Source organism: Micropterus dolomieu, linkage group LG18 (genome assembly GCF_021292245.1).
Source record: "Micropterus dolomieu isolate WLL.071019.BEF.003 ecotype Adirondacks linkage group LG18, ASM2129224v1, whole genome shotgun sequence".
In the NCBI taxonomy this organism is placed as follows: Eukaryota; Metazoa; Chordata; class Actinopteri; order Centrarchiformes; family Centrarchidae; genus Micropterus; species Micropterus dolomieu.
This window is the reverse complement of record NC_060167.1, coordinates 11,695,445-11,712,052: the sequence shown is the minus strand read 5'-3', so window position 1 is coordinate 11,712,052 and position 16,608 is coordinate 11,695,445. Positions and strand designations below refer to the sequence as shown.

General features: G+C 40.9%; 1 protein-coding gene across 4 annotated transcripts in view; it reads right to left on the bottom strand.

Moving 5' to 3' along the window:
• LOC123956610 (metabotropic glutamate receptor 4-like) overlaps window positions 1–16,608 on the bottom strand; it is a 174,246-nt gene that overhangs the window by 151,655 nt on the left and 5,983 nt on the right. For 2 of the 4 annotated variants that reach the window (XR_006821583.1, XM_046028924.1), the window contains exon 2: window positions 11,163–12,218. Coding sequence is in view for 2 of the 4 variants with exons in the window: in XM_046028924.1 (XP_045884880.1) it covers window positions 11,163–11,726 (564 nt within the window). In the remaining 2 variants the exon portion in view is untranslated. Of the gene's footprint in view, window positions 1–5,119; window positions 5,138–11,162; window positions 12,219–12,311; window positions 12,445–16,608 lie in introns of those variants that run through there. The other 2 variants (XM_046028925.1, XM_046028926.1) reach the window with 2 other exon arrangements.

The following is a 16,608-nucleotide window of genomic DNA, read 5'->3' as shown; positions in this document are numbered from 1 at the left end:
CCACCAATAATTTGTCTCTTTATGCAAGCAAAACTAACAGAGTGAAGAGAAAGAAACAGCTATCACAAAGGATCATAAGAATTGTAATCAGGAATTGCTCCCCATTTAAAAATAATTTAAATCACTTCCCATCTTTCAGCTTTGTAAAACCTCACAGACATTTGTCATATATTCTTAGAGTTGTTATTATGAAGTATCTGTCTTGTGGCCTGTACTGTCAGAACGTATCTTTTTTAGACAAATGAGTCAGCATGAACCAACACTTACTCATCCAGCAGCAAAATAACACAAGTGGAAAATCAAGCCATAATAAAGATAGTGTGCCATTTTCCTGGGTGTAAAGATGGCACTTGGTTTGTATTTCATCAGTTCTGCCATGATTATGTCAAAGTAGAATGGCTGCCACGCTACTTGTATGCAGCTGGTGACAGGGGGTCACAAAAAGACATGCTTTGATTTAAGGGGTCACAAGGCAAAAAGATTGGGAAGCATATTTAAATACAGACATTAACCAATAGCCAGTGCCAATAAATGGTATCAGACCGCCCTACACCTTTTTAGGCCTGTAAGACCTGCAGAAAATATCCATCAAATCAGAGACACTCTGTGAAAAGCGGACATTTTGGGGGGTCTGATTTAAGATTTGGCCAAATCAAGATTAAAAAAAAAAAAAAATAACTTCTCACAAAGTGCCCCTCTTGTGTGTTGAGAAAGACAAACCCTTGCACTGTAGATGCAGCTGATGTGTGCATGAGCAGAATGAAATGGCGTGGATGATGCTGAAGCCCCTCAGGTGGTCAAAGAATGGTGGGTTACCAAGTGTAATAATATCTGACAAAAATGGATACAGATCAATACCATTACTGTATATTAAATATCAAAGAAGGTGGAAGGAACGTGTTGGCTTAATAGCTGCACCATCTTCGGTCATCTTTTTGTTAATGGAGTAGTTGGAGGATAGTAGAGGGTGGGGAAAAAAATGGCATGGGAAAATACAGAAAATGGAAAAATATCCCCTCCCTGAACTGAGCAGGATTATTATCTAGCAGCTCCCACAATGACTTACAGTGCTCTGGCCAAAATGGCTCTCATTTTTAAATTACAAAGCAACAATGCCCTATACTATCTATCCATTTGTGTGGTAGCTTTCCTTTTTGAAGCAATAAGGGTCCAGTCCAGCTTTCTGTCTAATAAAGAATGTATTATATTCTCATTGGAAATGTGCTTATAATGAAACATATAACCACTTCTAACAACAATTGTTCTCCCCCCCCCCCCCCCCCACAGTATGACTTGAATGCGCTGTGTACCTGTAAACAACGGTTAGTGTCACTGTAATATGTATCTGCATCAGCATCAAATTGCAAAAAACTAAATTGTATGGGGCACATTGCTCTGACTAACAATTCTGACCCAAGTGTACACATGCCACCTTGTTACATGAAATAAAAGTGCATGAACAGCAGGAGGGGAACCGTTTTTAATCGCTTCATAGTAAAGCAGTCTATGTTAACTATTGTATTGTCACTGGCTCACTGAATGAGTGGGTTTGGTTGAAGTGAGATGCCTCAATGGGCTGTTATTAGTTTATCTTGATTTAGCTGTCATTCCCCCAAATGAGCTGCTAAATCAATTGTGACACAGGGCCGTCACTCTACTGTGTCGATGGAGGGTTTATTGGGGAATAAAAACCTTCAGAACAAGGTGAGATGAAGCATGACATTTAATGACATAAACTCATTATTTCTTGTTTAAAGATTCGCAATACGAGGACTATAACAGGGTTAAAATTAAAGGAAATGTACCGTATACTGCGAGGATTGACTACCATGAAAGAAACCATATTATCGCCTATGCTACTTATCAGGCTGATCCAGAGTCATTATAAAGTGTGGGCAACCACAATAATGAAATGCAATAAACAGGGGAGCTCATTTTCAACCAAGCAGTGATGAAACTTGGTGTAAAGAAAATAAACAAGTGCCATATAAAATAAAACCACTCATGCTAGATTTCAAGGGCTGTCAAACGTTAAATTGTTTTTATACATACAGAAAAACATGGACAGAAATAAAACAAAAAGTAACATTAATAGCCTACTACCCAAGTACATTTCATATTTTCACATCACTGATGTAATTATGTCTGAGTCCAAATTCTAAATTAATACGAAAAGCGTGCATTTGAAATGTGTAGATTTGATTTAATTTTCTATAGAAGCTCTGCTCAGGTTATTGCTTCATTTCCACCCAGTACAAACCCAGCAGCTAAAAGATAAAATGCCTAACTAACAAGAAGGACATGGTTCTCACAGAAAACCATAATGTTCATTAAGATAGACTTTTCTAAAATGTACAGATAGCTCTTCAGTACAAAAGTTGTACTTGAATTTCAGCAACAAAGGCAAACCAAACATTGCTCTTCTTTATTTTCTAAACCCGAAATCAGCTCCTTCACTGCCGCCAAAGAGAGAAAATGTTTGACGTCTTGCAGAACATTAACTGATCACACCATCCCAACATTAACTGATTTTACCACGCTCATCTGAAGCTAAAATGTTTACAGGAGCAGAGGATCAACTCTAGGGAAATAACCATTAACTTACTAAAAGAGGGTTGCAACAAAGCAGATGGTGAGCCGCAGCTCTGGAAAAGAGGAATGTGGTGGAGCTTTGACCACAAAACAGATGCAGAATGGATCGGCTCGCTCATTCAAGGAATCATGAAAGAAACCGTCAACTGCTAATGATATCTGCCATCCTCCACACAGTTTGCTGTGTGACTGGGTCTCTGCTACATGCATATACTTTGAATGAGATCGACACGATAGCTTTTACCTTACAAGCTGTCATGTAATTGCAGTTTTACTCAAAGTGATCCCCCCCTACACACGCGCACGCTTAGAAATGAGTCATGATCGTAGTACATGCACCAGTAAAAGCACACATTAGAAACTTCAGACTATGAATTTGATTTTAAAAGGGCATTTGAACGATGTCCCTTTTATGCCCAAAATGTGTTTCCCTTTCTGCACCCATCAAGTGAAGATGCTGGATGTTTGCCAAGCAATAATCCCTACTTCAATCTGAGATGTCTGTGTTCATTGTATTAGATACTAGTGTTAATCCCAGAAAAACAGACCATATATACATCATAGTTCGTCTGCTTTAAAGATGTATTATTAAATGCTGTGGTTCATTATTTACATGCTTTTACCAGCAGTGTTATCGTGTACAAAATCCCACAAGGATTCATGAAAAAATAAGGCCGATGGCAGCTCAGGGCAATCTCTAATCAACTATTCATAATCCATGTTGTTTACCCATCATTTAATAATATTTGTTTTAATTTTTGTTAAACCATGAGGGCTGAGACCTATCAAACTGTCTAACCCTAATTACGGCAATGCCATTAGCAGCATGGTAACAGCACAAGTCCAGATCAAATGTGAATAAAATTATCTTGTGGGTATTTAATGTTTTGTTGTTTTGTCTCTGAGACCTTCATAAATGTCAAGTTGATGATTTGCCATTGTAAGACAGTTGTGAAGGTTCCAACACAATCTGAAGGCGCATAAACAATAACTCAGAAGGTCTGTCTCTCCAATGTGAAACGTAAGAAGCAAGAGCATGAACTAAGAGTGAGGGAAAATGTCAGAGTGAGAGGGATGCTGAAGGCATGCTCTTGCATGATAAAAATCATTTTCTTCTACTTTTCTTCCTCCAAATGGATAATTATTTTACTCTTCTGGGGTCCCTTTGCTACTGAAACTAGCCATTTCAGTGAACGCGAGATGCTTTGTCCAGCCAGCAGTGAACTGTTATGTCAGGACAAGGACCCACCAAAATGCTTTCCAATGAGCATTAAAGACTAGAACGCGCTGAGCTTCTTATTTCGGGTCACTGCCTCTCTATTGTGCTACTCATGTGCACCACAGAATGAAACAAATGAAATTTATAACATAAAAAAAAAATTTTTCTTTTTCACTGAACAAAACTGAGCCAAACTTTACGGTTGAGTTGAAAAGGAAATCCCTGTCAGGACCTCCTGCTGAGATAAACACTAGTCATAAGGGAAAGACCTGGTGGTATGATCTGCGATGTGTGTCAACTTAAGAACACATCTGCTAAGGAAATTAATAATGTAATCATCTGAAATAGCTTGTCTGTGATCATGAGTTATCTTTTCCCCAGCTGCTTGTCATGGAGGCTCCCACTTCTCGGGGAACTACACTAAAATGTTCTTGAGCTGCAGCTCCCTGCAGGTCCCTGTGTTACTGTTACATAAGGTTGGAGTAAAATATTCATCAAGCTGCTCTGGACCACATCTGTATGCAGCTGAGTGCTGAGGAAACACTTTTCTCTAAACCTGGTAACTACACCGGGGCGGCTGCTGCTGCGTTTAAAGTGGTTTGCTTGCAAATGTGCTTGATTGCTTTTGTGTTTCTGTGTGTGAAGTGTTTATATACATGGCATGTGTGTTTGACTGGTACAATTATGAACATGGTGGGGGTGTGTGTGTGTGTGTGTGTGTGTGTGTGTGTGTGTATGTGTGTGTGTGGTTGCACAAGCATACAGTGTGCATGTCTACATGCACATTACAAAGTATGGCTGTCTTCATCAGTTTGCTGAGTTTGCACTTATGTGCTTGCATTGCCTCCTTTTAAAGCAAATATTTAGGTCCAGCCGCAGTGCTAGACAGACGTGGTTGTCCCTCACCTCTCTTCATGCTAGATCATGCAGCAAATGATGTCTTGCTGGTGCAGGGCATGTTATGAGAAGGCCGTGAAAGTTAAGTTAGTTACCTTCCGGGGCCATTAGCAGGTCCATCAGGTAGAACCCAGGTAGCATCTGGCTGACCTGTGGATCCCTGGAAGCCGTAACTCAAGACCCCGCCTAAATGACCGCACACCACTCTCCATTAAAGGTTTAATGTTTAATCTATATAACTGAACGGACAGCTTTACATCACGTCAGGCGCTTTTTCCCTTTTGTGATTGTTGTACTGTCCGTTATTCAGTTAGAGTGGCTGTTGATTGATTGGCGACTGCCTTGGAAAGTGCTTGATTTTCAATAGTGCAACTCAGAAACCAAAGTGACAGTAACTGAAGATGAACTCACAAAATCTTCCCGTGTTGATCTACTCAACCTGCCATCCGGACTGAGGCTGCTTTCTTAACCTCCAGCTGTCTGAAAGTAAAAAGGCATAAAAGGGAATGCTAATATATACATTGAGGATAAGGAGAAAGGAGATCACAGAAATCTAAATTAAATATTCAAAGACACCGCTTGTGTGCATTAATGAAGAGGGAATGAGCGCTGTGCTAATGACGAAGGATTTAAGGCTTCCATGTGAGATTGGGATCAAGAACACGCTGCTGGGGAGGCTCATTACTGTGGCCCGCACAGACTCCTACCTGTGTGAGCGTGCATATACAAATATTTTATGTGTGGGAGAAAGAAAGAAATAGAGTTCAAGAACAGGGCTTTGCATGCTCGACTATGCATATTATCGAGGCAAGCACACCTATGCATAGAGCAGTGTTTCCTCTATATACATTCAACAGCGGCACAGCTTTATAAGATTCTCCCCAAATGCAATAAACTCAGTATTTCTATTTTAAGCCACCAGAACCCAGAACGAGCGAGGATTAGAAATTAAACACCCACAGATACCGCCCCTGTTTAACAGTCCGCTATTGGTCAAGCGCAGTTGTCGGTAACAAAGGCTCTGCTGCCACTCTCATTATTACAGCAAACTTAAATGAAGACATTGAGACCATGCAGAAGAGCTTAAAAGGTAGGTCACTCCTCTTATCAAATGGGGAGAAGCTCTATTATCAAAAAATATTAAATTCCACAATATGACAACTCACACATTTAGAAAGAGATGAGTTCGGTATAACATTACATCAATTCGCAAAATGTCATCGCTTGTGGGCGTATTGGGGGTGGTCCCAGGGTAGAAACACCAGTAGCAAATATCAGATCAATTAAACGCTTTATTAGTGAATGCAGAAGAAGGTTATGGCCAGATGTTGTGGCTTTTTACTTTTTACTAGGCTATGTTTTCTGTTTGATTAGCTAAACTACACTTGTTTGTAATGTGGCAACAGTTAAAGGGGCTATATGTAAGTTTTTGATTTTAATAAATCAAATTGTCATTGCCTTATTGTCAATGGGCTCAAAACTCAGAAGCACATGCATGTTTTCTCCGTTGCTTGCATCAGCCACTATTCTGCTTTTAATGTGGGGACTCCGGGTCGGATTCAGCTCTGTGAGCGCTCCCGAGCCTCGCTCAGACTACAGCGACAACACGGCAGCTCACGACATGTAGTCCACTAACACCATAAAAACAACCAGCTCACCACCCATTTCGTTATCATCCAATACATGTAGCAGTGCTCACATTGCTGAGCCTCCGGTGAAAGATACACAGATAATAAAGGAAAAGCAGCAGTAGAAGCTAACGCTGTAGCACATCGGCTAAATGCAGTAAATGTACCATGATCATGTAACGAGCATAGATTAGTTCAACCTCAAGCTGATAAAACCATTACTGTAACGTTGCAGTGGGAGTTTACCTGAGTTTCCAGCTCTGTCTGTTCTCCCTTCCTGTCTATAGCCGCTGTCACTCTGCCTTTTTTCCCCAGGAGGATTGTGCCGGTATGCGGCTCGCTGCGCTGCAGGAAAGGTAAAGTTACGGCACCGGTATTGATCTGCCTCTGAGACGGGAACGTTGAAGTTACAGACCCTGAATATGTCTGGAGAAAAGCCACTGCCTGCATGGTGGTGTTTCCGCGTTTATTGTGGTAATTCTGTATGAAAGCGGTTGTGTTTCGGATTATGCTCGCTCATGAGTTCAAGCGAGCACGTGTTCGAGCACACACCTGGTTGCAATCTTAAAACCGCACCGCTAGTGGCCGCTGAAAACTACATAATGCCCCTTTAATAATGTTTGCTACTTCAGCTATTAACTAACATTAGGGACATCCTAATTGCCCCAGCCTTTCTGTGTGGAGTTTGCATGTTCTCCACGGCTAGGTTAATTGGTGTCTCTAAAATTGCCCTTAGGTGTGAGTGGTTGTTTGTCTATGTGTGGCCCTGCGGGTGTACCCTGCCTTTTGCCCAATGTAAGCTGGGATTGGCCCCAGCCCCCCATGACTCTGTACGCAGGATAAGCGGTTGACAATGGATGGATGATTTAATTTCATACAATGTTATTTGAATTGTTATATGTTCAATAAAAGTGTGCATGAATCATGAAGCATTTTGTTAAATGTAATTAAGCATCTACAGCTGTGTGCAAAAAGTATTAAGTCAGCAGACATGCTATATCTTTCCAGCACGCAAAGCATTTCTGCTTGAAGAAATCCTAGGAGAAACAATGCAGTATACATAAGCTGAAGAAAACAACATATATACACATTGGAGCATGTAGAAGATGCACAAATGCATTTGTGTGTTCTGCCACACTGGGTTGCCTCCAATTAACGCTGGGGGCCTCGACAAGCAGGAAACATCCCATGCGGTTTGTAACACTCTTATAAAATCATACATAAAGTAAACCGCAGGCTGTTGCTGGGGAGGATTAGATTAACTGATACACAAAAAAGCAGAAGAACAAAAATGTGGCTGTATCCAAATCAGAGTTTTCCAAATCGCCACTCACCAATTTGGGCTAATATTTGATACAGATTGTCCTTAGTGAGGTGGTTCCTCCTTCCTTTGGATTTAAAAGATATTCAACATCAATACACCTTACCAAGAATTAGGACTAATGTTATTGTATTGATGGCCTCCGCCCCAATTGCACTACTGCGCAGCAAACCTACGGACCAGACACACCAAACTCCGACAGTGTACCAGTCTACATGTGAAGTCTCGTGCGTTAGCTCAACACTCACATTTTATTGGCTTTACTCACATCCAACACCATTATCATTTGTGATGTGAAAACACAAGATTCCATGTCAATGAAATTAAAATTGTGCTGCTCTATCTTTCATTTCCATCAGCTATGGCTGCAATTAACAATAATTTTCATTATTGATTTATCAGACAGTTATAAGTGAGATTAATTTATACATTTTTTGGTCTATAAAATGTCAGAAAATGATTAAAGTGGCCATCACAATTTCCCAGAGTCCAAGGTGACATCTTCAAGTTGTTTGTTTTGTCAAAACCTACAAATAGAGTTAATTTATTACGTAGGAGAAAGAAAAGAATTTATAGACGCTTTCAGCAGTTACAAAATAAACAAACGCTACTGCGCATGTGCACTACTCTGGCCCAAACCTAACTTCAGGCAGACTTCCTCAAACAATCCATAACAAGTAAATAATGTTAGCTAGTATGGGCCTCTACAAAACTGCTTGCTCCTCCCTCCCTCCCTCCCTACTTCCACTCCGTTTGCGCGTTCATGCGGAGGGTCCGCCACATTGAGTGCCATCTGAAACCAATGAGGGCGGGGTGGGAGTGGGCTATTAAACCCTCAAATGCTGAGTATGCCACGACGGGCGACCTTTCTTTCAAATGTGAGTTCCATGTGACTTCGCTGGTTAACATTCAGAAACTACACTAACATTTCATATCACCATTCACAGGTTAACAATGTAGCTCAGAGGTTATATTGTGTTTTGTACAATACAACTGTTTTCTAGCTGATACACATATTATAGCAGTGAGTGCAGCGGTAACGTCAGATCTTATTTATGCTGGGGAGAGGGTAGTTCGCCCGAAAGTTGGCCGCTGTATTTTTACCCTACGCGGGTTAGTTCGATCAAATACCCCTTTAGGGAGCTCGATTTGGCTGTGAGGGTGACTCCGAGTTCACTTTGTGTCAGAGTGGAAGTGGCGAGGGTCTAGTTTCGGAAAGGCTCCCAGTAATAAACAAACAGAACGGAAGTTAACTTTGTTATGAAAGCGTGTATAGCTAGGCCAAGAAGAAAACAATGACTTCAACAATTAATCAGTTATTCAAATTTGCTTTGCTATGGCAACCAGCAGCGTTAGAAGCAGCAGCTGTTAGCTCCTTCAAACTTCTTTATCCAGCTTTATTGCCATAACACGGTTTACCTCTGACATAAATTCAGTCGTTGTAAGATGAAGACGGGGTTTTTGGATTAATGAGCAGCAGACCACAATCCACCTGGCCCAAATAACCAGACCAGGCGCCACGGTGTGTGTGGTGATCGCTCAGAGGAGAGGAAAGAGAGCCAGTAGAGGAGCAATGCTGGCACAGCTTGGACTTAATTCTGCTCCTAAAGATCCAGTCTGGACAAAATGGGACTCGACCAAGCAACGGAATTCAGAGACTGTTGTGCCCATATCGTTACACAGACCTGCCCCCTGAACATCCTGGAACAAGCACTCGGCAGGTGGTCCATGTTCCAAGCTGGAGGGCAAAAAAGGCATTATTTTCCACTGCCTGCCAATCAATAAGCAAGCGATACACTGTTACTTTGAGGTGCTGGAAATGCTGGATGGTTGTTGTGCTTTCGGATGCACTAATCAAGGAGACAAGCCTGGGCTGTGTTAGGTGAGGGATTCCCCACAAGGTAAACGTAAACATACCGCAGTCAAGCGGCGGCAGGGACCTGGCAGTTTCTAACAGTAGAAATGCGGCTGCGGATGCTGTAACGTTATATGGATCGGATATGCCCAACATCTTTCTTTTTCTTAAGGTGATCCAGATAAAATTTGACTGATTTTGTGGCATCTCTACAGGGGAGTAGCGTTGTGAGCCGCTATGTTGTTTTTCCCTCCAGGTCATTGCGCATGTCACTTGACTGAAAACTATGAGTATGTATACAAATAACTGTATATATTGTTTTATTTTATATGTTACCATATTTTAACATAGGCCTACACTCAATTATATGTTGTGTGTGTAGCACGAAGGAACTAGAAATTTTATTTCGTTATGCAGCCTTGTGCTGTATAATGACTAACAAACAACCTTGGCTTGTACCTTGTAAATAGTTGATTATTTCTCTGTTGATTGTCTTGACCCCTTTTCTATTTCCATTACAGTTAAACTAGGTTTGCAGTTGGGTAAAAGACAAGTCTAACTTTGTAACCCGCATTGCTGTTTTCCTGTGTTGCTCTGTGTACAGTTAGTTTGAGCTCATAAATGTGCAGATCTTTGATTATATTTTTGTGGCCTGCTGAGGTGTCCATATGTATGACACTGATTCAGCTGCAGGGATGGTTTTGTGACTGAGCCACCACCTGACCTCCCAGTACTTTCAAGCGAGACGAGAGGGAATATTGTTTGGATTAGGCATGAATTTTCATGAGAGATCAAGGTGGAAGTAAACTTTGGAGTCAGAATTATAATCAGCTTTTTAGGTGAAAGCAAAACACAGAGGTTCTGAAAAACACATTTTGAAGTTGGTTTTGACATCTGAGTATTATCTGAGGAAGAATCCCTCATTTTAATTACCAGAGAATTTAAATAAGCCACTACCTTGCCAGTCCCAGTGAAAGTGATCTGAGTAATACCTGGGCTACAATGTGTAAATGCCAATGAAACAATGCGAAACACATGACAGTGCTTTATAAAGTCAAAGAAAGGTGTATTATTTTGTAGTGAGCAGAGCAATAAATAGCAATCACACCATCAGTAAAGTAGAAAGAGCTATTATGCTTGCCATGACTGGCTGGATAGAATTGAAAATGTTAAATAATTCATCAAATGTACATGAACAACACACTTTTCCCCCCGCCATAGTGTAACGAGACACAAACACCAAAACTGATTGGAAGATGGGGTAAAAATGAAATCAAGTAGAATCCTAATAATCACTTCTGTATTGTGACAGGCAATACCTCTCACTGCTTAGCAACCAACTCCTGCAGGGCAATAGTCAGAGTGATGAGATTTACCAAGGGATCTCCTCTCTAAAGTTATGAAAGTGTCCATTGCGTGGCAGCAGATATATTTTCTTTATTGTTCTCTCACACTGTTCAGCAACTCCTGTAGTTGTTCAGCCGGTGTTATTAATTATTCAAACAAATATATAAGAATAAAAAAACACATCACAAATCACAATTTCATACATGTATTCAAACGCAGACGTGCTGTTTGTCCAGTGCATTTCATCTATCCTAAGAAGCGGACTTTCAGACCTACACAAAAATAACTGTGCTGATGTCTTACCTTAAACAGGCGTAGTATATTGGCCACCATGATGGAGACAGAGCTGGAGGAGGCTCCGATGACGCCCACCACCCTCTCAGGTTTGGTGATGATTGGCGCTCCCCCGCCAAGACATTTGACGTCGGTCCCATCCTTCTCGATCAGAGCCTGCACGAAGGTGAGCGACTGCTCCAAGGCGTGAGTGTCCCTGGAACAGGTGTCCAGAACACGAGCCCCCAGTGTGATGTTCGGCAGCAGATTATTGTCATTATTGATGCGGTCAAGGGCAAAGAGCATGGCCTCCAGTCTGTGTATACCCTTCTCCTTCTTCAGCTCCCCACACGGCTTGCCATCGTGGCCCCTGGCGTGTACTGGGAAGAGCCCACCTAAGGAGATATCCCCGTCAATGCGGATGGAGTTCAAATGTGTGTGTCCTGGCCCTTTGGGTTTGGCAGCCTGAGCGGCCTTGAGGGAGCTGTAGAGAAGCAGCAGCAGCAGCGGCACAACCAGGCCATTTCGCTGACAGCCGGTCCGATCCGGTCTACACACCGGGGGTTGAAACATGACCACAGCCCGAGCACACATTCACACCGTACAACCAAACCCAGCAATCAGAAAACAACAGAAGCCAGGTATTATTTTATGATGGCCAGAGTGTTAATTGCAATACCTCTTGAAGCAGCTGGCACAGTAAAGGCTTCCTCTCATGTCTCTCCTTTCTCCCAGGCATTCAATTAATGCAGAATATGAGCTTGGCTCTTTCACAGGATGAAATCCTGTTCTCTTCTCCTCTTTCACTCTCTCAGTCCATCATCTGACCACAGTGGTGGGCAACTGCTCTTGTGTCTGCCGTTATTCACAGACTTGCCTATGTAGATCCTTCACTTGGGGCATTAGGAAGAACAAAGGTGAACGATAAGCTTTTTCTCTCTGTCCCTCCTCCCCTCTCTCTCTCTGTGTCTCTTTCCTCTGCACCTCAATCAGAAGTTTTTAATCTCCCCTGTTCCCCTGGGCAGGGATTTGGTATATGTCAGAGCCCTCAGGCCTGCTTAGGTCCACAGGCTTCAGAGTGAAATCCTGAAAGATGAAAAAGAGAAGAGTTGTGAGACAGTGCACAGAGAAAACAGAAAAAAAGCAAAGGAATTTGTATTGGTATAAGCTTTTCAATACCTTTTTTTTGCTTAACTTTTTTCTGCAGCGTTATGTGGAATGAGGAGGCGGTTCGGCTCTCTTATAGCCTTCCTACATCTACCGCTTTAATTCAAACGGTTTGCATGAAATCTCAAGGTTGACAGCGTCAGATCCCCATGCTTCATTTTCCCTTATCAACCCTGCGTCTAGCACAATATTTTGACATTCTTAGACTAATCTGTTTCCTATTTTTACGGTTGAATTTACATCATCCTGATTATTTGTTTTATGGTTCCAGCGACACAAGTCTGTGATGTCGGCATAGGCAGTAGTAGTTACTGTAAGTTGCTGAGTTGGCACTAAGATCTGTATTTTTTAGAAAATGTATCACCATTGCTGCCACATTACTTCTCTAAAGCCTTTCAAATCATTAGAAACATTAAGGGTTTAAAAGGAAGTTCAAAAGGACTGAATAAGCAACTGATAACGCTGATCTCCTCGAGCCCAAATGGTCCACTCCAGCATTGCCTAGGTATTTCTGCTTACTACAGGCAAAATCAATTACATATATTATAATGGCATTCAAATGTGGGTCTCAGAGTCTCTTAAGCATGTCTGCGTCTATGCCTTGCAGGGTAGAAAAGTACAACAAACCAATGGGGGTATGGTCTAAAATTAGTTTTAAATTGTCATTATGCTATTACAGAAGCAGCATTTATATCCAGTGTTGGCAAGAAGAAAGATATCCACCTTAAGAAATCACTGTGTTTATTAAAAAAAAAAATGCTCCTAACAAATAGGGGGCAGCATTTCACCTCCTGCCCCTCTCAGAGAGTGCAAGGGAGAGGGAGAGCAGCTTCTGCAGCAGCATCAAAAGCTAACCTTCTGCTAAGAGCTGTACATCTTCGTACTCGCAAGTTGGACAGACACTACAGAGCTGCACATCACCTCTCGAGTGCTATTACAACACAGGACGGGCCAGGGTTAGCTAGTTAGTAAAACAAATCAAGAGGTCTTTGAAATAACGTCAGAATAGGGCTGAAAAATTACTCGAAATACTTTAGAAATCGCAATATGGCCACGTGCCATTACCAAATCCCAGGAGCTGCAATGTTTACATAAAAGGTAACATGCAAAAGGGAACATGCTTGTTTGGTACAGTTTCTTTCACAGTTGGATACTACCTTTCCCTAGCTATAAGTGATTAGTTGTTTGGTCTAGAAAATACTTTAACAACATAATAATTTTCCACAGCCCAGGATGATGTCTTCAAATAACTTTGTGTGTTCGAGTCAGATCAAAACCTAAAGACATACTGTTAATTACATTGTAAGAATGGAAAAAGTGGCTAATCCTCACACGAGAAAAGCTGGAGCCATCAAATGTTTTCCTTACAAATTGACATCAACGATGACTCAGTAAATTGCAGATTATGTTTATATTAACTAATTGTTAATCGACTAACTGTTTTAGCTCTACCTAACTACATCTGTTTCAATGTGGTTGTTTATTATTTAACTGCAGTGATGTTTATTAGATGCAGATTCTGTACAGATTCAGGTGTTGTAAACAAGCTGGTGAGGTGCATAATGCACATTTAAAGCGAAGTTTTGAGTTTCTAGGCGCCATCCTGTTATGAATATCTACACAACCTCACACTATCATTCCCTCCCTTCTCATTTTTCTTCCTCTGACACACACAAAACATGCATGGCACACAGGCACAAAATATGCACTACAAGCTATCTTGTATGTACATATCTACACCCTGTTCGTTCCTGAAGCTGTAATAGGCTCTGAAGGAACAATCTCCCTGCACACAGTCACAGAATAAAGCTGTAGACATTGGTTTTCCAGCAGAGTGGGTTGAAGCCTTGGATCTGCAACGGCTGAGATTCATTGAGAGCATATTGGAAGTGACAAGGTCCTTTGAATACACCCAACTATCTCCTAGTGAGTGAGAAGTAATTTTTCAGAGCTGATTCACTGCAGGTCCACTTTAACTGCTGCAGAGCAGATGACAAGTAGAATGCCAGCCAACACACCTTAGCCCCCAAAACCAAATACAAACCATGCACCAGCATGTCTAACATCAGAGCAAACAGAGGAGAAGGCGGTGAGCTGCCAACAAAGCCCGGTGTAGATAAGCAAAAAGGAAAAAAATAAATAAATACAGCTGTTGAAGAGTTCAAATAAGAAACTGTTCAGCAAGACTGCAGATTTCAAGACAGATGTCATCAAACTTCATGTTCATACAAAGGAAGAGCTGGTGGAGAGACAGCTCATATGTCCCCTGCAGACTGAAAAATCACCAATCTGAAGGAGTATCTCAAGTGCAACAGAAGGAAACAATCCTACACCTCACCTCAGATTAGATCAAGCTTTATCGTGTTAATCAGCTTGTTTTATCTTGTTTCAGAGGAATATGTTCTAGTGGTTCCTCTTTGACCAGGATGTAGGTAATTCATTCTTTAATCATAAAGATCTCAGTGCTTTAGGGAACAAATCATTTCAGAAACTACCATCACTCTTGTTTAATCAAGCACCGGGGCTAGCGTAGACCACCTTTCAGAGCTCTATTCAACATGACATGTAATGATGTAGTAACCCAATGGGAAGCTGAGCATTAGCATACACAGTGAAATCTGGTTACAGATTATCAATGTTTTCATATTATTTCCAGAACTCAGCTGTAATGTACAGTATGTAACACAGATTAGATTCTTTGGCACAATCTCAAGCCTACCTCGGCTCAGTTTTGGTTTGCTTTCGAGGCAATGTGCTGAAAATCCCAGTGATCTCGACAAACACAAGTTACAAGGGGAGCTGGACGAGAAGACAAAATGCGTGTGCATTTACAGATCAGCCCATAATGGCATACCTCAATAAAAAGGTACAACAGAGGCTTGAGAAAAACAACAAAAATGCTTACAAGCTACAAAATGTCAAAGACAGCTGCAGGAATTACCAGAGATTCATATCAGGAAAACAACCTTTCTCCAGGTGCAAAAGCGTGTTTCGGAATAGACTATGCATTCATTTCAAAAGGCCATACAATAACCTTCAGGCAAATAAGTGTCTGTCGTTACATGGCCACGCAAGCTACAGCGGCAGCTGGATCTACTTAGAATTATGAGAAGGGCAAAACCTGTCTGTTTACAAAGAGATGTTCCGTGTTTACTTTATGCACATTCAATGTGTCTGTTATGGCCACTTTATTATAGAAGTTAACTTAATGAATATTCTCAACTGAAACATATAAAAGGATGTTTAATGTGCACAAGAAAGCAGGGTGTAGCCGAGGTGTTGTTTTGTGTCGAGTCTCGTTTCACCTATACATCTGATTGACTTTTTTTCAAGCGTGCAGACCATTCTAATATATAGGGAGTGGTTTGTTGATGTTTGAAGGAGATCTAGTGAATGTTTCTGTTTTAATAGAAAATAAACAGCATAGCCATTGGGGAAGATGTGATCCAGAAGGAACTGCGTACATATTGTAGACTCGGGTTGCTAACAATGCTACAAACAGAGTGTCTTATTCCTGAGAAGTACACGTCCCTTCCACTCCACTCAACCCGCCTGCCCTTACAAACGCATCTCACCTGAAAAAAGCTTAAGATGTGTTCTCTTTGAATAAATATGTGTTGTGCAGAACAGTCCCTACATCAATACTCCATCATATTTTTTTAACACTTTACATTAAAAAATTTCACAGCTCCAGCCAAAGCATTTTATAGTCTAATCAGTGCTGCAAAAGAAACATTATAAATACAAACAAGGATACATCTGGAATAAATGAACACTTTACATTAAAAAATTTCACAGCTCCAGCCAAAGCATTTTATAGTCTAATCAGTGCTGCAAAAGAAACATTATAAATACAAACAAGGATACATCTGGAATAAATGAACACTTTACATTAAAAAATTTCACAGCTCCAGCCAAAGCATTTTATAGTCTAATCAGTGCTGCAAAAGAAACATTATAAATACAAACAAGGATACATCTGGAATAAATGAACACTTTACATTAAAAAATTTCACAGCTCCAGCCAAAGCATTTTATAGTCTAATCAGTGCTGCAAAAGAAACATTATAAATACAAACAAGGATACATCTGGAATAAATGAACACTTTACATTAAAAAATTTCACAGCTCCAGCCAAAGCATTTTATAGTCTAATCAGTGCTGCAAAAGAAACATTATAAATACAAACAAGGATACATCTGGAATAAATGAACACTTTACATTAAAAAATTTCACAGCTCCAGCCAAAGCATTTTATAGTCTAATCAGTGCTGCAAAAGAAACATTATAAATACAAACAAGGATACAT